The following is a 25,045-nucleotide window of genomic DNA, read 5'->3' as shown; positions in this document are numbered from 1 at the left end:
CTGCAGTGAGGTTTGGCACTGGCAGTACTCTTGGCAAAACTAATTTCTTCCTTCTGTCCCTTTCTAATGCCTCTAGACTTTCAGTCACCAAAGGAGATATCAGAGGTCCAAGTTGGGTGGAAGCCAGGCAGAAAGCATCAGCTTCTTTTAGCATTAGTTTACTCACCAGTCTTAGTCTCTAGTCTCCAGGGTTGCAGCTGGATTCAAAAGATGGTTATGTGGGTTAGATCCTGTTGCCCCTCTGCTTACTGTTTCACCAGGAGGAGATGGGCCAAACTTCCATTAAGACAGTTGTAACAAATCCAGGCACCCTCTCCAGCTGTTGGGACCTGCCTGCAAAGCTGCAAACCCTGTTCTCCAACCTCTCCCACAGGACCAAAGTATCACTAGACAGAATCAGTGAGAGGTGATCTTCACCCTTTTGTGCAAAAGAGGTTCTGTCACTCACCAGGCCACAAGAGAAAAATGAATGCACCAAGGGTTGACTTAGCAGAAACGGAGCTGCTTCATGTGTGCCTGCGTTTAGTGCTGATGTGATGCGTATCCTCGTCTGCTGTACGTGTGTGATGTGGTCTCTCTAAACAGTATGCAGTCCAGCCATGACATGCTATTCCTTACTGTGCAGGAGCAATGGCTGCAGCATATCCAGAGGGATATTTCCGTTGCTGGAAAGTCAGGGTCTGAAGCAGGCTGATGCCACCATGCTCCCTAAAGGGCAGAGTCTCCAAAACCAGAGGATACAAAAGGCTAAAATTATCTCTGTCACAGCAAAGTGCTGGAGGATAGATTTAGTGCTGTGAGAACAATTAGCCAGCTGGGCATGAAGGAGGGAAATGGCGGGGAGGCTCAATGAGCTGAGGGGCAGAAGAATGGGAAATGATGGCTGAGAAAAGGAGTCACAGGGGGCATGGTGTTCAACGGATGGATCCTCCCAGTAATGGTCAGGGGGAACATGTACTGAATATGTGCTGCTCGTTACTCATAAATGATGTGGAAAACAGAACAATGATATGACATGGGTTACAAATGATGTGGAATTAGTCAGGTTAGTAGAAACAAAAGCTGTCTGCAAGGAGTTGCAAAAGGGACCTCATAAAATTTGAGCAACTCGATGGTGAAACAGTAGATGAAATTCCATGGCAATAACTGCAAACTGCTGCACATGAGGAAAAACAGCTGTGACTACAGATATGCACCAATGAGCTCTAAATTAGCTATCACATCTCAGGAAAAAAGATATCTGAGTCATTGTGGATAATTCAATGAAAATATCAGTTCCATGTTTGGGAGCAATAAAAAAAGCAGACAAAAAGTTAGAAACCACTGAAGAGGAGACAACAAAACATCGCACTGCAGCAGCACATCCCCAGTGTACCCTCACCTTACATCATAAAAGCAGTTTGGCCTCTTCCCAGTTCCTCCTTCACAAAAATTTTAAAAAAATGTAGCTAGAAAATGCTCAGGAAAGCGTACTTAACATGACTGGCAGTATGGAGTAATTTCCATATGAGGAGAGCGTAAATAGGAGTGCTCCCCTTGGAAAGCAGATGGCTAAATCACAGAGGTATATAAAATATATATTTACATTAAACAGTATATAAAACATGCCACACAAGTGGCATGAAGATGTAAATAGGGAACAGTAGCCATTGTTTCTTACTGTACAAGCACATCAAGAAATTGTCAGGCAGGTTCAGAACAAACAAAAGGATGTATTTCTTCAAACAGCCTATAATTAAATTGTGGAACTCATTGCTACAGGATGTCATGGAAGCTGAAAGCATAAATGAGTTAAAAATGTGATTAGACAAATTTATGGATATACCTCCATCAGAGGTTGTTAAACAGAAGGATGCGGTTTCAGTATCTGACTCAGAAAATCTTTCAGCAAAGATTGCAGGAAATCTGCAAGGATATATTGAGGAAGGAGGGCAGAGGATTTTCACTCACTGTGAAAGGGAGTGATTTTTGCTCCTGGTTTCCCTCTCTGTGTGCACTTTCTCTAATCAGCTGCAGCAGGACCCTCTCAGAGACAGGATCCTGAGCAATCCTTTGGGTTGACTCATTATGGCTCTTTATAATTCTTACTTTATTTCCTTTCTCCTTTCCCTTTATCTGTCTTCAGTTTTTAGAACCAAACTATTGGATTAGCTGACTCTCAGGAGCATAGCTGCCTGCTGACCAGACCTTTTTTGACTCCTGGGAGTGTTGGACAGTTTACCCATGACTTGTCTTCATGGTCAGCACCTGGCAAAAGGGGGAGGATTTTTAATTAGCTCCTGGGTACATGAGCCATACAGGTTTTTTTCCTTGATGAATCCTGAAAAAGTTTTTGGAGACACTTCTAGGCAAGTGTGGGCAGTTATCTGAGGCACACAACAGCCTGGAGTTATGGTTCTAATTACTGGTGATGTGCTCCTGGAATGACTGTGATAGTGCACAGTGACAATAGTTGAGCTAGGTTGCAAAAATCTGTATTAGAGCTACTCTTCATGAATGAATTTCTGTTATCTAAAAGAGCACTTAAAGGCACAGTTAAAAAATGTGTAAATGATCCAGCTCTGGAACAGGATGCAAGTGCCAACTGGGGGAAAAAAAGAGCAATGAGGAAATGGAATCTGGAAATTAGCTTTAAAAAATGACCTCTTTTTTGTAAACTGATAGATCTGGGAATCACTCTGCCCTTCCTTCTCCTCATATTCCTATTCTCAATGTGAGGTAGAAATGTTAGTGAGTACATAGAAAAGCAGAGATTAAGTGAACAGCAACAGGAAAATGAAACGACAGTATATTAAAACGGAAATGGGGATGGTCAATTTGTACTGCATATACAGAGGCATTATGTCCTGAAGTCTCTTTTGATTTAACTGTAGTAAAAGCATGTCTGTGACACTACAGCTAGTTTCAGAAGACTGTTAATAATAAAATCAGAACAAATTACACAAAGTTTAAAACCTGCAGCAAAATGAAAATAGGGAGTGACTTTTGGGAAGCTATGAATACATCAGCAAGGAAAAGACCAGGGAGGGGGAAAAGTTGTTTAAGCTAAAGTACACTGTTGGCAAAAGAACAAATGGCTGTAAACTAGCCATGAATAATTTTAGGCTGTAAATTAGAAGAATTTGTCTAGCCCTAAGAGGAGTGAATTTTTGGAACAGCTTTCCAGTAAAAATAAGAGGGACAGAACACTTTACCTTATTTTAAAATGACAGTGAACAGTTTATATGATATTGTTGCCTGAAATAGAAAAGGACTGTCCTGTCAAGGCAGGAAGTCCCTCATATTTTTGTATTTTAAGCAATTTCTATATTATAAAATGAAGGTAGATTTGAGAACATAAACATTTGAAGGGCAGGGGGAGAAAAAGTACTTTCTTGAGAAACTTCCTGAGAGTGGTTATGCAATATTTACTCAAAGGAACTCATGGATGACTCATCATTTGGTTGTCTAAAATAAGACTGAATAAAGCAGTAATCCAGGTACTTTCAAGATGTGCCCTGCAGTGGCCAGTGTAATGAACAAGCCAATCTTAATTGGTCTGTCTTCATCATGAATCATGTTACAGGGCCTTGAATGTTTAAACCCTTGAGCCCACTGACAAAGATACGATACACAGGGAGACCAATTCTCTGAAAGTCGCTGAAAAGGAGGAAATGGTGACCAAAAGTCATGGCTGTTGGACTGGTCACTCCTACCTGATTGCCTCAGCTTGCAGGCAAGTGCTGGCAGGTTTCCACATGGTTGGTATGAGCAGGGTCTGCATCCTAGAGAGAAGCCTGGAGGGAGCTGTACGGAAGTGGTGGAGTCCCCATCCCTGGAGGTGTTTAAGAGTCAGGTTGTGATACAAGGAAATGATCACCTACTTTGCATCTTATTTACTTATAGCAACTTATAATGATTTCTGAATATTGCTTAATAATCCTGCTTGCCCCGACTGTTGTGTGGAAGCTTACCAAGGACTACTGTCTTCATCAAAACAAAGCAGTTTTCTGTGGAAACTTACCAAGAATTACTATGTTTGGCAAAAATAAGAGACATGTCCTTGGAAAGCAGATGTGTTCTAGCAAGTTTAGTTTTTGTAATGGATAGATAGCCATATATGGGCAGTAGTTAATATACTGGTGCTTTTAGATAAGATAGAGGTGGTAAACCAGCGGGAACCACTCTTGTTATTCAAGAAATTGGCTAAGAGAATCTGCACATGCTCGGAGGAAAAGTACAGGGTGAGAAAGACTACGAGCCTTCCTCCAAAGACTCCCAAAAACGACCACCAGGAGGCAATGCGCAGCCGCAAAGATAACATAAACTGCTGACACCAGCCTTTCAAACTAACCCAGCCTTACTTAAGCATATGTATATTTGTATTATGTAATCCAATGAATATGTATATCCACACTCTATAAGTTTCTGGTAAAATGTGCTGTGGGTGTGCAAGCTTTGTGGAGAAATCCCCTTGCACCCCGGTGCTGGAGTAAACATACCTGCTTTATAACTCACTCCGAGTTGTAGAGCTTGTTTCCATGAATCAGTTGACATAGCGCTGAGGGATATGGTGTAGTTGAGAACTGTCAATGTTAGGTTAATGGTTGGACTAAGGTCTTTTCCAGCCTAGATGGTTCTGTGATTTCAAGAGGAGCTTCAGGACCAACATGTTCAGCTACAGGGTTCAAAATGTCATGGAACCTCAGATTCTGAAACCAGATGGCTTCAGGAAAACTTAACATAACCAAGGCCCTAACCATGGAAGTCAGTACCTAAAAGAACAGACCTCAAGTATAAGGACTGGCCAGTGCAGACTACAAAATCAGCTTCTAATTTTAGTTTTATCTTTAAACAGCTTACTACTTCTCTCTGAAGATGATTTTTTTTTAATATTAAGCTGCTGTCTAACCTTGTGTTTCACTTTGGGAAAATACAATGTTGGAAATGCTCAACGATCCCCCCTCCTCTTTCTCATGCACACAGGAGAGTTTTCTGTCATCTGAATGACAAACATAGCAGTGGGTTTTCTGTTTAGAAATGCCGGAATATTGTTTTCCAGGTCAATGGTGAAAGTGGTGATATGGAGACTGGAACACGTGGAAGATACATGAAAGAACAGGTCAAAATGTTTTTCTCTTACAAGAACAGCCACTGGTGCTTAGTTTTAGTGCATCTTAGAAATCATAGACCGGATCTTTTGTAGCCTATCCATGTGGCACTAGGCACAATGTATGTTGTAGACAGTGTCGTTATTACACCAGCAGGTAATGGCTTCACAGTGGTATTTTTAGTGATCTAGAACAGATCTTTAACAGAGGATGAAGATACAAATTCTAACTTCATTGATTGTCTGTTTTAATGGAAAATAAGCCATAGTAAAAACATTTGGGAAATTAAGCTCTCTGAATTAGTTTTCTGATTTTAATTCAAACTAAAGTTTTGATTCTTTACATTTTAAGACTTGTTCCCGTTCATATCAGTAGAAGGTCATTTCATTGTCCTTAGAGAGATCTTTTAATCTACCCCCTACATTTGCATTCCTTGATTAAATAAATATGCACTGGGAGCATTTAGTATCCGACCATGCCCACTTACACAACAGATGTCAAGCAGTTACCCTTTATTCTTAATATACAATCACATTGCTAAAAGCATTGAAATTCTGGGCTCTGTCCAGGACTGACAGATGAATAATTGAAGTAAAAAAGACTTCAAGTTCTCACATTTCTTTTTCATGAACTCATTTGATGTAACTTTCAATACTGAGAATACCAGAGCTGGACAAAACCCTGTCGGCAATACTTTCACCACTAAAAATACAGGTTCAGAATCATTAATTATTTCCTACTGATTCTGCTGAACTGCTTCAGCTGGAAGATGCAAATGCAAATCCAGAATCCAAATCATTGTCATTGTATATAAAATATGAACATTTAAAGATGCAGGAAAATACCCATGTATCCACCATTAATGAGCACAAAGGCAATTAAGCTAGTAGCTTAATACAGCTGCAAGCAAGAGATGCTAAGAAAGTTCCCAGAAGTCAGAAAAAATCAGAATCACAACTGATTCTTCCCTGTTTCCACAAGACAAAGCTCAAGCAGCCTCTTCAGAGCTTTTAAGTTTTCAACTCTATATTGAATCATGTGGTCATTTACTATGTGTTCGCTTCATTTTGATTTCTCACCCCTGGCTGGAGAGTCAGAGTTGCCAAGATTCCTCCCTTTTTCAGAAGCCTCTTTAGGAATGTCACAAGAATTGTGTACACTGGCACTGAGGAAGGAATCAAGCTTGTCTTCTAGGTTAATTTTGTCCAGAATGGTCTTGTGAAACCTGTTCTACTAACAGCTGAATGGAGACACTGCTGAGCTGAAATGCTTTCTGTCAGCATCACAATCCTCCTTCCATTTGGAGTTAGCTTTCTCATGCTGTCCTGGGAGCCCAGTTATCTCGCTTCTTCCCCCCCCCACCCCACCTCCCAGTGCCTATCTCCAGTTTGCTTTGTTGACTAGAGCTCACAAAGCTCCTGCTGTCTGGGGTAGGTGACAGGATTTTGTGAACATGGGGTCTTTCCACCACTTGGAGGCAGGGCGATCCTTAGGAAAGGTTGATAAGACTTCCAAGTGTAAAGCACAGAAAATATTCAACTCATTTCGCTTGCTTGAATTTTTCTCCCCAACTCCCCAAGCTGTGTGAAGGGCAAAAGCTCATTTCCTCTTACAGCATCTTTCACTGGCTCTTATCTATTTCTGTTTTCTTATCTGTTTCTCTACCACATTCAGCTGTAATGAGTTGATAAGAATTCAGATAAGGAAATTACAATGAATGGGATATTGTTTTTTTCTTCTTGGGCACAATAAGGACAGATTTTTTATGCCTTACTATGGGAAACCTGTGTAACATTGCTTGTGAGTGGCAAAACCCACTTTGTTGTCACAAAGATGAGTCATCAACTGTAGTTCTGTTTTTATGAACATAATGTTGATGGCCAAAAGTTGTGTGTTGATGCATACTATGAGCTTTCCAAGGCAGCAATTCCTCTCAGCATTTTGGGGAAGGTAACATTTTCTTCACAATCCAGCAGAGGGCTCTGGATCCGATTTCACTTTTTTTGGCCGAAGATGTCTTTAATTATACAATGAGGCTGTTCACGGGAAACCAGCAGAGCCCTGTTTTCAGTTCAGGTTTTGATTTTTGCAAAAGTTAAGTTAAAAGTTAAAAAGCTAAAAGTCAACTTAAAAGTTAGGTTGAAAGTTAAAAGTTAAGAAAAGAACATGCCGCAAGTTATATAAACAAGTAATCAGACTTATTTACTTATCTACCCACTTCACTGAAACATGCAGAGAATAAAAATGATGATTTTAGGGGTTATTTATATCAGGGATTAATCCTGCCTGGTTTTGCTTTTTCAGCACTGACATCAGCTAGAGTTTGGGGAATGTAGGCTTGCGTTCATTGCAGACATTTAATTCACAAAATAAAGCCACAGATGAGTAGAGCTGGTAAGAATTTGCAGGTTGTTCTCTCCAATTTGAATAATGTAATATACAGAATGCACTACAAAGTGATTTTGAAATGTAAAGCAATAATGTTCCCTTTGAAGAGAGGATATAGAGTGCTAAATGTTATATCAATTAAATGCAAAAACAAATCCCAACCCTGCAAATATTATACAAAAACAACTTCTTTGAAGTCAATGGGCCTAATTACAAATATAAAATAGAGCCTGGTTCTACAGCACTTCTGTTAACTGGAGTTTAATTTCATGAATTCAATAAAAAGATAGATTAAAGGTCTCAGAACAACTCTAGCTGCCTTCACATTGGCAAAATGCAATCCCTGCCTGACTCAGCCATCTGTGGGTCTCTAGCACCCAAACACCCCAGAGTTGTGTTTAACTTTGCACTGCAGAGCATTGCAGTTCTCATATCGTAGATGAGGTGTGTGGGCACCGACTGGCAAAGGGTTATATTCAGTATTATAGCCTAACTAGTCAGTATTATAACACCCAACCTTTAGGCAGGTAGAGTCAGCTCAAAACGGCAACTAGAGACATCTGTTATTCGCTGTCTATTTGAGATAGAGTAGCCATGCTCAGGGTTGACTGGGCAGCAGGCAATGGCCTCTTGCTCAGATTATTTCTTCTCATAAGAAGAAACTAAATTCATAATTAGAAATGGGGAATTCTGAGCCTGATTTTGATTTATGGATTGGCCCCAGTGGCTGCTGTTCAGATGTTCTTGGTTCTCATTTGTATACGAAGCAAGAAAATTAGGTCTGCGCTATAAAAAATGGAAGAAAAGACAAGTAAGTTGCTCATTAGGGGAATACAGGTCCCAGCTATCAAGGTTACACTGGGGCAGCTATCGTAATGTTCAGTTTTATCATATGCAGACTTATCTGTCCTCAGACCGCTTACATTAAACTTGATCTCTCAGGTTACCTATTAGCACTGTATCTTTAGAAGAACCAATAGCATGCATGTAGATATCCTCATAGCAACTATTAGAAGCATTGCTGATTACCTCCAGGTGACAATTGCTTAGAGGTATCTCTGGGCACAGAGCATTACATCTATCAAGAATGTGTTTCCTTTCACTGCAGTTTTGTCAATATTTGCATAGTGCAGCAGTTCTGGGTCTTAGGGATGGTGGATGTGCCTCTCAGTTACACTAAAAGGTGTAATCTCTTGCAGGTTTTAGAAGTGATTGTAGGTCTTTTCTCCATAGGCTGATTCTCTGATACCCTCTGTGCCATGCCAAATCAGGCCATTTCTGTTTCCTCCAGCATGCAAGCTGTAATCTTTAGCATCTATGAGTTTCCAGAGATGTGCAAATGGTACATAATAAACACTCTGAGTCTGATAAATGCATGTACTGTATCAGCATAAATCAGGACTCAAATGCTAACCTCTAATGGACTTGCGGAGCTGTGTAAGTGCACAGAGCACTCTGTGCCCAAATACTTTCTGATGTAATGCAAGGGAATGAGAATACATTAAAACCCCGTTTCTGTTTCTCTGGCAGCTGGCTGTACCTTGTGGGTACCAACCTAACTATCCTATGATGGAAACAATTCTGTTTAGACTTTTGTCTCACTTTCTTCAGCTTCTCCCGAAAGCAAATTTGTGGATATTTTTATTGTAGTTATTTTTGTTCTACTTTTGCTGTTTTACCAGTATCAAAACCATTGCCCATATGATCTTCTGGCCACTGTATGATCTGTTCAGAGCTCACATAGACTGTCTTGTCTGATACTTTCTTTTCAGCTGGATCATTAACAGTGAAATTAAATAGCACTAGACCCATTGGTGTCAGTCTGAACATTTTTCTCAGTACGGACTGGCGTCTGAAACTGCTCTGCCAGGGCTTAAAGAAGGAAGTCCTGTTCCATGCAGCTGGGAGTCTCTGACAGGACAAATTCTAATGCTTCTTCTTTTAATAACCCTGGGCTGGGCTCCCAGGATGAGCACTGTAAAAAGAGAAAAAGATTACTGTTCTGAAGGTGCTCGTGAACAACACTTGCAATAGCATGCAGAAATCCTGCTGCCGCATGGAGGATGTACTTGCAAATAATATGACCAGCTAAGATCATGGATTACCAGATTCTGACTCCTGGTCCAGTGTCCTCCAGGACAAGGAGTCATTTCAATAGACATATATTCTAGAGGTGAGTGCAGAGCCTTTCAGACATAGCACTTGGATGGCAATTCAGCTACCAAGCACTACTGAAACTAGGCCACTACTGAATGTATCTTGCTTATGCAGAGCTCCCACCTACTCACCTGTCTACTCTGCTCAGCTCTCCTTCTCTGCGAAGAGGTTGAAGCTGGGAAGAAGGGGGAAACAGGCTGTGCTCATCAGAGGCCGGGTGGGTTTTCTCCTCTCTGACACTTGATACACATCCCATGGCTGTGCCTGCTCATGTGGTCAACAGTTTTGCTGTTTAAACTCCTGTCACTGGATTTCCTTATGAAACTTCCTTTTCAGAGAAACAGAGGTAATCCTCACTGCTCCTAGAGCGGCTGTTGATGCGGAAAGGATGAAGGACAGAGCAGTCAGTCAGGCTTACCCGGGGAAGGCACCACCTTTAATCACATTTCATTACAACTGGAGGGCTAGAGATGCTGAAAGCTCTCTCATGATGTGGGAATTAAAGGGCCAGGCAGGGACTTTATGTACTGCTGTGGTACAGCTATAGCCAAGGCAGACCTCAGAGCAGTGAACTGTCTGCTAAAGACTCTGGCTGTGAGCTTTGAAAGTGAAGGAAGGTTAAATTACACAATATGCAGTAAAAATGCTACTATTTAGACTCTGGTATTTTTGAAATTGCACTTACTAGAGGCCCCAGTTGAACCAGTGTCCCCATTTTACAGCATGTGGTAAGAGATGGTCCTCTCCAGGAGACCATTTTCAGAGCTGCAGTTTTGGACTGAGTATCTGTCTCATCTCTGCAGCTGTTCATTACAAAGGAGAGCAGACCCTACACAGCTGTTTGTCTGGGAAGGCTGTTACTACACTCGTACTCAAACTTCTGTCTTTCCTGGGCTTAACCAGTTTTGCTGTTGCTTTCCTGGCACTGGGATGCTTGTGCTTTCAGGAGCAAAACTGGGTCTAAGACCCACTGGCTGCTGCAGAAACTTACTCCAGGTTACCAAGCAGTGCTGGGACAGGAGCCTGTGTGGTGGGTCCCAGGAGTGCTGTGGGGGAAGCAGGAAGGTGGATGATGCCTTGAAGCTCTGTAGAAGGTTGGGGTACCTATTTCCAGACAGGTCTGAAGCACTGGTCTTGGCAGTTGTAGCAGTGGAAGGAGCAGATGAAAAGGACCTTGGAGAAGCTGCCTGGCCCTGCTTCATTGCCAGAACTTGTGGAGATGGAGAGGGAGAAGGTGTGAAGACCAAAGGTCCAAGAGGCTCTCTTGGAAGGACCACTGTGCAAGAGCTGCTTGGTGGACTGAAAGATGATGGATGGCCTTTGCTGTTGGGAGAACCACCACCACAGGTCAGCTTTTCTCTCAGGCCATTTGCCTCTCTGTAGTGACAGTTTCAAGTAGTTTGACTTGCCCGGGAGGAGTCGTTATTCTCACTAGGTTTCCAGCCTTGCTTTGGGAGTCCCAATAGTTCTCTGTGCCCTGTAGGGCAGGCGTGTGCCTGATATATCCCACAGCATGGGTCCCAGGGTTTCTACTTGTCTATGCCCAAATGAGATCTGATTGCATGCTGTGGCCAGGCCAGTGCTATCATACACTCCCCAAAGTTTGCCTGTTTGGGGTTGAGTATGCGAGACACACATGGAAACCAGCTGGTCTGCAGTGCACATGTGGTGACTTGAAAACCAGACTATAGCTGCTACAGTGCTGGAGTCTTTTCTATGGGGTAGGGGGAGGTTGTTTCACTTATCTTCATTTTCTTACTTATGTCAGAAGCCGCTTTTTTTTTCTTTGCTTTTTCCTGTTGCAATTCATTTATTCTAAAACCTCAAGAAAAAATCCTTAAGGAAGAGAAGATGATTTTTTCTGTTGCTGAATCAGTTGATATACCCTGCCAGGTCCTATGCTCTTTGCCAGTAATGTTACATCTGAGACCAACAATCCCCTCGAGGTTCAAAGTCACTTTGGCCCAGCAGCATACATCAGCTCCAGAACACAAAGGGCTATAATGGAAAGAGAAGCAATTTGTGTGTATATGTTTTCAGACTTCATACACTCAGAGACTTACAATGTCCAAAGGGAAGAGAGAGAGAACTAAATACCAATGAGCAGAGATAGATGAGCCCTGTGCAAGTCAGTTTTCAACACAATATGATACAAACTACCAGGAGCTTTTGTAAATTAATTGAAAACAGAGAGAAATCTCTTTGTTCCTTTGTGGCGAGTATTACTTAAACTCACACCTCTCTTAAGCACACATTAAATTAAATCTTCATCCAGCCTGATCTTCCTGCAAGGATCTTAAAAAATCCTGTAAGATCTCTAGTGACTTAACCTTATACATGACAGCCCAGGTTGTGCCAAGTTCAAAGTTTTCAGTACAAACATACAAAATGGATCGATCGAGATTTCTGAGTATTTGTCCTGTTGTTCCTGTTGATTTTATTTTTTTTTCATTCATCCTGGCAAACCAAAGCTTTGCTATCAGAAATGTATGTAGCACACCTGTGACAGTCAATAGGAGCCCAGGATTTGTATCCAAGGTTTGAAATTGGAACTCTAGTTTCCCACCCAGTATTGCATGGTGATGAGCAGGGCTGATTGTATTGTATGAGACTGTTCCAGGTCACCTGGGGACTGTACAGGAACTGGTGAAATAAAGCCCTGGGTCACACTACAGTTGGGATCCCTGAAGCAAAAAACACTTGCTTGTCCCCATTTCTTTTCAATAAGCAGAGCACACAGTCCACACTCTTTCCTCTTTTACTGTAGTAACACTGTCTGTGTTCACACCAGCAGCCCTCAGATCATGATAACCTTTTTGGTCTGTAAAAATGAATCATTCCTAGTGCATGTGCACACGTTCTGATGATGCTGCATTATCAGAAGACCTTTGTGAACGCATACTGCTCACACAGCAAAGCTGTCAGGGGCTCAGTGCTCTTACCGGGCTTCTCCTGAGCCAGTCCATTACCGACTCACACAAATGGTGTCATAGAACCACCCCAGAGAGTGATGGTCACAAAAGAAAACTGGGGAGTCTGAACAAGGACATGTGTTAAGATCTACGGGAAGACGTATATTTGAAAACATACTGTATATCATTAACATAATTAATAGTAACTTTGAAGTCATCAGTATCTTGCCAGAATCATAATCAGACAATATACAGTGCACGACATGGTATATGTCAAAGGGGGAAGCATGAATTAGGTAAATTCATCTCCTTTGCTCATGAAGTGAGCTTTAGGTGTGGGATTTGGCAACACAAACATGATGACTAAAATCACTAGGACACTGAACTGCAGCAAACACCATCCTATCCTGACATAAACAAATAAAGAAAATCCAATGAACCTGTTCATGTAAAACAGGTTGAGAACACCAGAATGGCATATTTTCACCACTGTTCCATGAAGACATTAAATAATGCTTAATAAATGCTTTATGTTTGAATTACAGGAGAGTCAGAATTCACAACGAGGGCTTCAGTGAAGCTGCATGGCTCAGGCAGCTTTTTCCACAGTGGTACCCTCAATCAAAAAACTTGAGGCTGGTATCAAAGATACATTTTCTATCTATCCATCTCAGGTGTCTTTGGAGTATGGATTACCTGGAAGTAACTCACAAGTAAAGCTGATTTGACAGACTATGTTGTGTGACACTTACCTCTGTAATTGTTTTAACAAAGCAGCATCTAAATAGGATGTTCCCGGGTAGTCTCTACCCTCTGGATAGCCATATTTCAGCCAAGTGGTTTGGAGTAGTTTTCTTGTTCTAGCCCAGATGGTCTTGCATACTATGTTAAAGCATATGTTGTGCTGAAAGTAAAATGACCTATATAATAATGCTGATCTTGAAAAGGGAGAAGTGGGTTTGATGTCATTTTTCAGTAATTAATCAAACTAGGAAGCTCAAAACAAGAAAGAAGGCATTGGTGGTTAGGTCCACACTCTCTGTTGAGATCTGCCTCAAGTACTAATTTACCAACCTATACCATGAGTTTTCAAGCGTGGCTATCGGGACAGGCAGAACCTTAAGAGTCCACGGGACCTTGTGCGTACAAGTGCAGTTGATGATGGTATGTCATGAGTCATGTTTGCAGAAGCTGTCCCACAGGACATCAGAGCTTACAGGGCAGACAGAAGATAGTACACCTGGTTTATAGCTACTTCTAAAGTGTTTTTTCTTGACAATATAGAAACAGTCATGTGATTATAGTATGTCCTTAATAGAATTGTACCATGCAACCCCAACCAGAATAATATCTTATTCTTTAAAATCACTCTTGCTACTTAGAGCTTGAGACAGCAGAGTTTATCTGAAATCATAGCAGTCACTTCACTTCCAGTGTGATTTGGCTAATCTTGAGTGTGTTGCTCCCACTGCGCTTTTGGCTGCAGACCGCCAAAAGGACAGCCCTGTCCCTGGGCCACTGCACAGTGCTGAGGAGCCCGTCTTTGAAGGGCCATGGGGAGCTGGGGCTGAACAGCATGGAGTCAGGCAGCAGCAGGACGGCTCCCAGAAATAGATCCTGGGCTGGAGTGAGGATAAGGGTGGTGATTCCCTGGGAAGATAACACAAATGGAAAGGTTGGAGCCTACCTCTGAGGCTTTAAATCTTGCATTGTGGGCTTACCCTGAATTTCCTCCCCTCTTGCCTGAAGAGTAGAAACATTTAAGTTTTCAAACCCAAGTGTAAGCATGCTGGAGCTGGAGAGGGTCTGAAGCATGCCTAGGGATGCTGTGACCTAAAGATCACAGCTGGAGATGTGTTGCTGCAACAGGCGAAGAGCCAGATGGGGGTGAAGTCTTCTGGCTGGGACAATTACTCTCCACTTTGTATCTTGACTTGTCACATCACAGGAAAGAGATCAGTAAATTCCTTACTTTGACCTGTCAGTGCCAGAGCTCCATGCAATGCAGGAATGTGCCATTTACCTGACTCTGCTTCCTCCTCTGTAAAAGGATGGCAAGGACCTGGTTCCCAGTACACTTGAGAAGTGTCACAGATCCTGCCCTGTATTTTCACCTTTCCTCTAACTCATGCCACTGCTGCTCTCACTAACCACAAGGATGTCTAAGAGTTTACATTGCCTCTGTAAGCAGGCATTACTTCCGTGAGACAGTAAGCAAGCAAATACAATGCCACACCAAAAAAAAGGAAAGAAAAAAACCAAGGCAAACAGACACCTGCCATGAGTTTATTTTGATGAATGTCATTTCGATGCAATAAGCTGTGATCATCTCCCTGGTGTGGCTGCAAACAGACGGGAACCAACTGGGTAAACAAACGCAGGTGCTCAGGAGCAGAGTGCAGCTTCTTCCGCTGGGTTGGGGGGCTGACGGAGAGAGGGGGGCATGGGGAGCTTTTGGGATGCGCTTTGCCGTGGGCTGGCTGCCCCCTCTGCGTCAAGGCTGGAGGTGAAGGAGGCACCAGCATGTGCCCGCGGCGGGCGCGATGCGGTGCCTGGCTGAGGGGCTCTGGGGGATGCTCCGGAGAGGAGGGGATGCCAATGAGGGGGATGCGCGCTGCGTGGGGATCCGCAGGAGAGGAGAGGGAGGCGTGTGCCTGCCTGCAAGGGGGCATTTCTTCCCTTTTACGCACAAGCCGATGCCTACCCTGCTGAAGCAGTTAAACGGCGGAGAGCAGCAGCCAGGCTGGCAGATTCCTGCCCTGTGATATGCCAGCCACAGGGTGACGCAAGGGCTGGAAGGCTCCAACTAACAAGCCATTTTCACCTGCGTAATAAGCGCTAGTGGAGATACAGCAACAGCAGCAGCAGCGGCTCCGAGTCCCCGCAGCCGGCCAGACTCCAGCGCGGCCGCAGCACCATCCAGCCCTCGGTGGCCACCGCAGCTTTTTCGGTGGCTCCCGCTGCAGCCTGAGAGCCGTAGACCAGCGGCAGCCTTGCAGGCAGCATGTCAGCCCCGCCGGACCCCCAGGACCTGCTGCTGGCGGGCACTGGGGTGCACTGGGCTGCGGACGGGGCGGACCAGTATGCAGCTGGGGCTCCTCTGCGGGATGGAAATGGGGCTCAGCAGCGGGAACAGCTGGTTTTCGGCTCCGCCAGGGAACACCCGCCCGTTGCCATGGCGACTGCATCCCCAGGTAAAAGGCGAGGGGTACCCAGGGATGCTCAACAAAGGGGCCCTGGCAGCAGCATCTCCTGTTTGTCTTGTTCCTGTCCCTTCCCCAGTTCTTCTCCCAGCCTGGCTGCTTGGAAACATTACTAACGAGTTAGTGAGTGCATGTAGGAAAACAGAAAATAACGAGCAATTGCGGCCTTTGCAAATAATAATTTTTGCTGATGTGGGGGAGGGGGGACGCAGAACCCTGCCAAGTTCCCTAAAGCTCTTTGCAGTTTGCTAGGCACAGGACATGCAGATTTCAGTCAAATGTTGGAGGGCATGTCATTTCACCTGACTTGACAGGGCCCCGTCCTCATTTGTCATACACCTGTACACATCTGGAGTGACAGATCTCGGAGGAGTTACTGTGCACCTGGAATTCCTGCATGGCCCCTTATGTTATTTCAACATGTAGTTTTTAATGGAGTGCCTATTCTGAAGTGTTTGTATATTTTCTGCATGCTTTTGAGACACATCCATTTGATTGTGGACTTTTTGGTTGCTGCGTTTTCCTCCTTTTACTTTTTTAGGTGTATTTGACTTAAGGTGCATTTTGTTTTGCTAGGGTCTGCAGGTTCATTGATTTTCAGTTTACTTTTGGGATGTATTTGATTTCCCTCAGTTTAGGGTTTCTTTCTTTAGTGGGTGTATTAATAGCAGGTGTATATCTATTAATGAACCCCAGAAGGCTTCAGCTTCCAGTAGCTCCTGATAGAAGTGTTTGGAGAAAAATGACTCTCTTTCCTTCTTGGTGACACTTCTCTACTTTCTTTCCCATTGCCACCCATCAGAGAACCCAAATAACCAAATAATCCAGCCCAGGGGAAGCTCGTGGATCCCATCTAGATTCCTCTTCACTGGGAAGTAAATGTTTCCATTATACAGCCTGACAGCATTAAACTTGTCTTGAGTAAGTTGAGGGTCAGGGCTTGGGACGGGAATTGGTCTCCGTTATGCAATAGCTGCAGGAGCATTAGGAACTGCGTTTTTGGGCTGAGTCCTTTCTAATCCCCTCCAGTCAATCAGCACAAAGAGTAGCTGGCCAGAAACAACACAGTCTGCGTGACTATGTGTATTATTCCAGATACCCATCTGTATGTTTTTTTCAGGGTCTGAGTGTGCATCTGTGCATGTGTGTGCTCTCAACATGGATGTTTCCCTGGTCCTTTTCTGTCTGCTTAATGCCACTGAGTTCAGTAGTAAATGGGATCTAACGCCCATCGGCTGATGTGGGAAATGTTTTGCTGTTTTGTAGCTTTGGGCAGGCAGCTAATCTGCTGATGTGCTGCTCATTCGCTGATCTGAGTGGTAGGTTGTGAAACGTGACTTTTTACTGGAGAGAGAGGCAGATGGCTTGTAATGTAAGGCTGTTCTAGGGGCAGGGGGTGTGTGTGTGAAGAGGGGCAGGATTGGGGTCTCGAGGTAGGGTTGCCACAACAGTATAATGACATGAAGAAGGGGGAAAGGATCTTGTGGGATTTTGTTGTTCACTGATGGATAAAAATATGGCCATGCTGAATCTTAGTGTACAGAACAAAGAAGGGTGGTCTCTTAAATTGTGTAAATCCCCATTAAGTTCAATGACTGTGATAACCGCTTACATTTAATGACGGCTTCTTCAGATTTAACCTGATCTGTTTATTCAGGCTTACAGAATGCAGAATAGACAGAAAAAATGAAAAAGAAAGAAAGAAAAGGAACAAGAGAAGCAAATAAAATCATTTTTGGCCTTTGGAATCCTCTGCAAAGGGGCTTTAGACATGTTTGCTTGTGTCAGACTGTGGCAAGGTGGAGATAGAGTAATACAGACCTTTTTTGGTGTTTGCTAGCTGTGGATTGACAGACTGTCAAATTAGGAGTATCATAAGAGTAGTTATGTGTTTAAAACATTTCCCATTTTGTTCTCCCTATTTAATAAAGTAACTGTTACGTAGTTGTGTGTCTGTCTATTGGACCATGTCAGACAGAACAGCATCCCAACCAGTGCAGTCCTGCGCATGCAGTCTCCTTTTCTGTTTGTGGCTGCAACACCTGTATTTCTGTTCCACATTACCTAGACAGCTCCAGCTCCTGCTCCCTTCAGTGAGGGAAGTAAATAATTTCCCTGTTCTCTCTGTGTGACTAAATATTCTTAAGTTGCTGAATAAGAGGTCTGTCATATTGCTGAATATCTAAAACTGCCAAGTATTTCAGAAAACTCTTTAATTCTCCCACTCAGAGGGGGATTCCTGCGTATTTCTGAGCTGTAGGAATGGATCCAGCAGGAGATACCTAGCTCCAGCAACTTAACAACATTGCCATAAACTGCAGCAAACTTAGAACAATCCAGGTACAATGGGGCACCTGAGGACACTTTAAACAAAGAACAATGCATCCAAATAAGAGTGAACTGGACGGTATGTTTTCCAGGTAGTTTCCCAACACATCCCATATCTTTCTGAGGTGTTCACTGGGGGTTTTTTTGGTGAAAAACATGGTTATGCTCTTTGAGGCAAGATCAGGGTTTGGAGACTGAGATTCTCCCAGCATGAAAATAACTGAAAATAAATGGTGGGAATTTATCACAAGTTGTACAAAAGTTTTCTTATACAACCTAAACGTTTGCAAACTTTCCCTGATCTCAGCTTTTGTTTTAAGTTTGAAAACCAGCCAGGGATTGTTGAAAGGTTCAGGAATATTTTCAAGCTGGCCCTGGGCCCGGCTTTGAGCCAAACTGGCTTTGTGTCAAAACCTTGTGAGTGGTTTCTGAATGATGAAAAGCAATAGATTTCACTCCCCATTCTTTGGACCAACCAAAATCGGCAATGATTGGGACTGCAGAAAAAAATTCTCACGAGGAGTGGAAAGCTCAGAGATTTTTCAAGCAAATTCAGGGCAATAAGGAGCTGCAGATCCCACATTTGCTTCTCCTCCTGCAGAGCTACAATGAAGATTGACTCCAGTAGCTTCTGGGCACGGAACAAAGCAGTTTCTCTTGCTTTTATACTTGGCCCCTGGATTTTGCTGAAAATTCTTCTCTCCCTCAAAAGGAGAGTTTCTCTCCTCCCCAAAGATGAATTTGGCTCAGGGTGAGAGGAACTTGCAGGAAGGTCTTGCAAGGACTGGAGACTGAGGCAGTCCTGAAAGGCTGGTGAGCAGTTGCACATTGGTGAAGAGAGCCCCATGTCACCCAACACACCATCTGGTCACAGATTCTGTTATTTATTTTTATACATCAACAGTGATTAAAATCCCTTGAAAAGAATTATTTCCAAAAATATTACACAGGCTACCAGGCATTCCCCAGGATAAATACATATGGTTTCCTTCAGAGAAACGGCAAAATGTAAGAATGGACTGTACCTCCATGGTGCAGGTGTGCTTAGGGCGAAAAAGAGGGGAAAAGGAGCAGGAACTCATAGAAGTGGTGATTCCTGTGTCAGGATCTGGGAAGCTGTTTGCAGCCTTGTACACTGGTGCATATCTGTAGGGGGATTTACAAGCAGCAGTGATATGCCCCTATGTCCATGTAGGGATTGAGATGTAGGGATTGAGAGAGCTGCCACTGAGCCCTGCCTGCTGATACTCGCCAGGATGCTATTTGCCTTCAGACTGGCCACAGCAGTCGGGACACCCCTGGCAATCCTGGCCCATTTCCAGCTGCCTCCAAAGACAGGGCACAGGTGGGGTCCAGCTGCCCAAAGGAGATGTGGCCAGTGCCACAGGAGGTGGCATTAATAACTGGGACATATCTGTGGAGACACAATGGGATGGCAAATATGGACTATAGGAACCCTTCTGGAACAGCAGCCACGGGCTGGTTGGGATCCCCCTGGGTGCCTCAGTGGCAGAAAAGTCCTATGATTATGGGACTGAATGACACCCATGTGGCATGTGCCAGCAAGGCGAGGTGGGCAGGAGGGACTAGAAGCTGCTTGGATGAGTTGAGGAACAGCCTCTGCCTGCTGAATAGCAGTGAGATACCAAATTCCAGGAGTGTTTCATGCTCTGATGGGTGTAGATGTAACGCACAAGACCGTGAGTGGTCCTGGCTCCTGCTGCTCAGTGATGAGGACAGACTCTCTAGGCTCAGTGCTTTTAGCAAAGGCATTTTAAAAATATCCTTTCTAATTCACAGGATTTGTAGAGGTCAAGTTTGAAAACGTGTGCAACCCACATGCTCTCACCATGAACTAACCCACCAAACACCTGTCACAAAGGGACTGCAGTGAGGTGCTCCTAGCATAAGCCTATGTTTGTACTAATAACACTTCACCTGTAAATCCCAGTTTATTGTTTCTCTTCAGTTACTGGAGAGGGTGAGTTACTGACAGCTTTACACCTCAACATGAAAGAGGTTTTTGATGGTTTTCATGCAGCTTGAGAGCCCTGTGGCGCACCTCATGGAGAGAAGTGGATATGAACCTGAACATCTGCACTGCTTGGGTTTGGGACTGATGGGATGTCAGAGCACAACCAAATGCAGCAGGTTCCACAAGGCAACCGACTCAGCTGCTCTTTGGGGCCTTCCCACCCCATTCCAAGTATTGCTTTAGCAAGAGCTTCCCCTCCCTAAGCATCCATGGCAATGTACTACTCAAGGCCACGTGCACTGTAAAGGTCAAGATCCAAAACCTGATTTTTTCAGGTTGCTGTAGAGAGTCTGGATAGGGTGGATTCACTGACCTAAGCATATGCCACAGGGGAGCCTAAGCAGCTGTTTGGAAATACATCCTTAACTGCCAGGCAATCTTGCTCAGATTTAGCCAACTAAGGCCAGATTTGTCTCACTTTGGAAGAGTATATATTCATGCCAATTCTGTTATTGACATTTTAGTCCTTCCTGATTTAGAGAATTGAATTTATTTTTTCTCTGCTCCCTGGATTAGTCCCTCAAAACCTTTGACATACTGGTGTGAGTGAAAGTGATGATCATTTGGTGGAGGCTCTCCCCATTCCCTGGAGTTTTGTCAGTGCAAGCAGATTTTTCAGAGAGGGAAGAAACACAGTGGATATCTTCTTGGGTCCTTCTGTTCCTGTAATTCTCATGAAGCTTGACAAGTGGCCATTTCATCACAGCTCACAATCAGTCATCTAAAAAAAGATTCCTATTGAAATACCATCCTTCATTCCCACTTGGGTGAAGTAGGAGCAACGGCTCCTGTTGGGCTCCTCCAGCAGATGTTCTGCATCCGAGGGTGAAAAATGCTATCGGAGGTGCATAAATCTCCTGGTTTAAAATCTGTGCAGCAATGTAGTTCTCAACTCCATATGGATCAAAATGCAGCTGTCTTTGTCCTGTTTCTCACAGGAATGCAGGTAGCTCCATCCCTGCTTTGACTTCCATGCTGATGAATTTTCTTCACAGCCTTCAGGGCTGCAAATGGGTCGAGGAAGAAGATGAGGTAGATTGAAGAGTGGAATAGTACCAGGAAGGGTGACTCACCTGCCTTATTTTAATCTTTAACACTTGGTAATGAAATGTTTTATTTATGGGCAATGAACTGAGGAGGAGAGGTTGGGGGGGAGGAGAAGAGCATGGAGGGGAGAGGCTTTGAATGTCCCAGCTGCGGCAAGCATTGGGTTTTGTGTGTTGCAGTATTTCCTGGGCTGCGAGTCTCCCTATATCTCTGCACTATATCTCACTGGTGTAAGGGTCCTGGGAGGCACATCATTTTTTTGCCTCATTTTTTTACGCAGCTCTGGAAATGCCATTCAATGACATGTCTTACACCTAATTTTTCCCCCCAAAGCTGTAGTGTGCAGTACATGCACACTCAGCCATGTGCTCTCAGTGTGCCTGGGAATGGCGACCCCAGCAAATGCCTGGATGCTGCCTCTGGCTCCATCCTCCTGGAGAAGTTTGAGCAGATCTCACATGTCTGTTTATCATGTTTTCACAGACTGTCCCACAACAGGATGCTGGCCCAACTGCATGGCCTGAATTGACCTGTGATGTTCAGGACTAGTGTTTGGCTCTGCTTTAGGCCCTGAGACCTGATTTGGCCGCAAGACCTAATTATTTTGTGCATGTGTGCTTTAGCTCAAAGTTCCTGAAATACCCAAGGAATTGTGCTGCAGGTCCACTTCATCAACAGGGAATAGAGGTTTTTAAATGGGTGACTTCTTAGGAATTTGCCTCACGTTCCCTCCTGAGTAGTCAGTAACTCTAAAATGGGCCAAGTACGGACTAAGCCTTTTTCATTTTTAGTGTAGCATTTATGCCCTTGTGTCTGTTTTTCATGTTGTATTCTCTTACTGCCAGATAAGGGCTGCTTACAAAATTCTGGGGGTTCTCATTTTTCTTGGGTTGTTTGTTGTTTTTTTTCAAAAGAAAAGGCCATCACATAGCAAACCATGTTTCAAGTAATGGAGCATTATTTGTAGTTAGTTTTCTAATTTAGGGAAAGTAAATATATGTGTTGCTGTAAACTTGGCATGATTCAGCACTCAGGATCACACCCCATGTTTAGTATTCTTGGTTTTTAAGACACTTCTGATTTATGGTCAGCCTATTCCTCTAAGAAACCCCATACCCTCAACAGTGAGAATAAATTCTTGGCACTCACCTGCAAGACAAGACTTGAAATAGAGGGGACCTTAATCACCTGTTTCAGTCGTTGTTTCAATAAAGTATTTAAGATCCTAATTATATGGAACATAAGCACATTCTTAACTGCTTTAAAAAATTAGGATGGTCTTAAGCATATGCATAAAGGTGACTATGTGTTTTGCTGAATTTAGGGATAAATGAAGTAGAGGATACATCATTGATAAATTGGCTTTATTACCCATTAGACAAGATTGCTTCAGGTCACTTGTGTGTAAAATGGAGGCACCAGCACTTACGTATCTCATTACAGCACTGTGAAAATTAATATTTAAAGACATTGAAAACTTGGAATGAAAATCATTATAATGTTGTTTATTTTGATCTATTGTGTGTGTCCAGGTGAGACTAAAATTGTTGGAAATTACTACAGCATTCATAAGGCTGTGTCTTTCAAATATTAAGCTTTATAAGCATTGGCTTTATACTTTAATATTCCTTAAAAGCAGGCTTTTCCATCTTTATTTAAATAACAGCTGCAGAAAGAATTCTTTGAATATTTCTTTCACTGCTGTAATGAGACGCCTGCCCTTGATACAGCCTCCAATTATCATGAGATCTCCTATCAGAAAGGGTAGCCGCTTCTTCAGAGATTATTTCGACACAGTCGCCGTTAACAGCTGCAGTATTCCCAACATCTCCTTCGTGTAGCAGTGACTCTGTCCCAGATGCGGTGCTGCAGCAGGGCATTTGCTTGGGTACAGGTGAGGATGGAGTGCAGGAGGATGCTTTCCGAAGGATGCTTTCTGTACTGGGTGACTCTGCAGATCCACAGAGTTATGTCAGCTCGAGGCTCTACTGTGCCATTCAGGACATGAATTATGTCTTATTTTTCAGCAGTGCTGAATTTATTAACTGCACCTGATTTACTGTTGGTAGCTTTACAGACACTGAAGGGCTTGTTAACTGTGGCCGGTAAAAAGCAAATGTATGGGGCAGCCTCGTGGAGGCTGGAAGCCTTCCTGCTTCCAGCCCCTGGGGATCTTGTGCTTCTCTTGTCTCAGGTTTTTTTCTGTGCAGATATCAGCCCGTGGGTGAGCCCTGTGGCTGAGGAGGAGGAACTGTGACACCAGGGCACAGCCTCTGGCCACCAGGCCGGGCAGGAGCACCTCGCTGCTAGTGCTGGCAGTGCTCTGTCTCCCAAACACAGCTCGGGGTGGCCATCTCTCACCCCATCCAAGCACCCTTCGTAACACACATTGCAAAGCTGTGAATGCAGAAGTTATAGATCTGCAGGGCATCCCTAATCTTTCCCTGCCTCTGCTGCGTTAGTCACTGGCTGTATGACCAAACAGCCAAAAAATCTTCACCCTGGGCAGCCTCTGCAGCACAGCTGTGCAGAGGGGGGCTGCAGACAGCCCAAGCCATTGGAGTTTATACTGATTTTCTTCTGCTGAGCCTGAGCCCTTTACACACTGCTCCCAAAAAAGCACTCTGGGGCACCTGTAAAGGAATTGCTGGAGAGACAGGCTGCACTTATGGCTTGCAATCAGCAAGAGAGTTTTGCCATTTACAGGCCTAATCCCACCCCCCAACTTGGAGGTAGCAGGGCTGGTGCAGGGAGGATGCCTACCCCCACCAAAGACAGCAGTTTGCACACCAGGGAGGTGGGTAGTCGCTCACCCCATGTAGGTCCTGACATGCACAAAGCCAGCAGAACAGCTCTGCTGGGAAGTGCTTTTAATCCCCAGCTCATTGGCAGGCCAAAGGGCTAGATCCTGAGTGAAGACTAAAAGTTGCTCAAAATCTGCCACCACTGTGCAAGTGTTCACCCGTATTTGGGTCAGCTGCGTCCCCCTCCCTGCGCAAGGAGCGTGCACTGAGGCCATGGCCGGGGCGGGAGGTGAAAACCCGTAGCAGGCAGCCCTGGGGAGCACAGTGTTTCATCTCTGCTCTGATCTCCTGAGCAGCATCCCCATGTGCAATGTGGGAGGGTGCAATGAGGTTTCACAGGTACCATCTCTCCACTGACTACTGCTGTATGGGAGGGTCTGAATTCCAATAAGACCTAATTAGGTCTTTCCCTTGATGTCCTTAATTTAGAGGCAAAAGAGATGCACTTGAGGCTCATGTGCGTAGGAAATGTTTTGCATTTCAGGATATTTTCATTCCTGTTGACTTCAGCAATGAAGTGCAATGCAAGACACTGGAAATTAAATGTGCACTTCAGCTGAACTGGAGGCTTAACTGCTCTGTGTGCAAGTGTAGCTGTATGATACCAACAGTAATCATATGTAATTTGCAGACTGACTGTAGTAAAAAGGGAAATGCCTTCTCCCACCCCTTATAGAAGTTATAAAAATGTGTATCCCAATTTCGCTCACCATTTTTTCATCTTCTGGTTAGTGCTCATCTCTGTTTTAGGATGTACCCTGCTTGCCAGTTTGCTGGGTTTTTTTTCCTTTTTATTACAAAGGTTTATATCTTCAGTAAACATCATTGACCAAATAGATGCTCTAAACTGCACTATTGCTGTGCACTAAACTTTAATTGAGACAGTTGCCTTTGATGTGAAGCTGACCTAAAGCTGAGGCTGATTCTTCTCTTTTGCAGCTTTTGCAGTTCTTTAAAAGAGTCATAATGCAGCGGTCATGTTGTTGCTGTTTTCTCTACTGCTCTAGCAAAAGTATCACTATGGCCGAATACAGAATTGATTTCTCAGAACCTCCTGGTTATCCCGAAAGTCTGTCTGTAT

At 43.8% G+C, this 25,045-nt stretch overlaps 1 protein-coding gene across 1 annotated transcript in view; it reads left to right on the top strand.

Annotated features, from left to right (window-relative positions):
* Positions 1-15,280: 15,280 nt before the first annotated feature.
* Positions 15,281-25,045, top strand: part of RTN1 (reticulon 1) — a 119,712-nt gene continuing 109,947 nt past the window's right edge. The window contains exon 1 of the mRNA XM_074868972.1: positions 15,281-15,741. Coding sequence (XP_074725073.1) covers positions 15,552-15,741 — 190 coding nt within the window. The 5' untranslated portion in view covers positions 15,281-15,551. The remainder of the gene's footprint in view (positions 15,742-25,045) is intronic.

The sequence above is a fragment of the Strix uralensis genome, chromosome 4 (genome assembly GCF_047716275.1).
Source record: "Strix uralensis isolate ZFMK-TIS-50842 chromosome 4, bStrUra1, whole genome shotgun sequence".
NCBI lineage: Eukaryota > Metazoa > Chordata > Aves > Strigiformes > Strigidae > Strix > Strix uralensis.
This window is presented reverse-complemented; position numbering and strand designations above follow the sequence as displayed.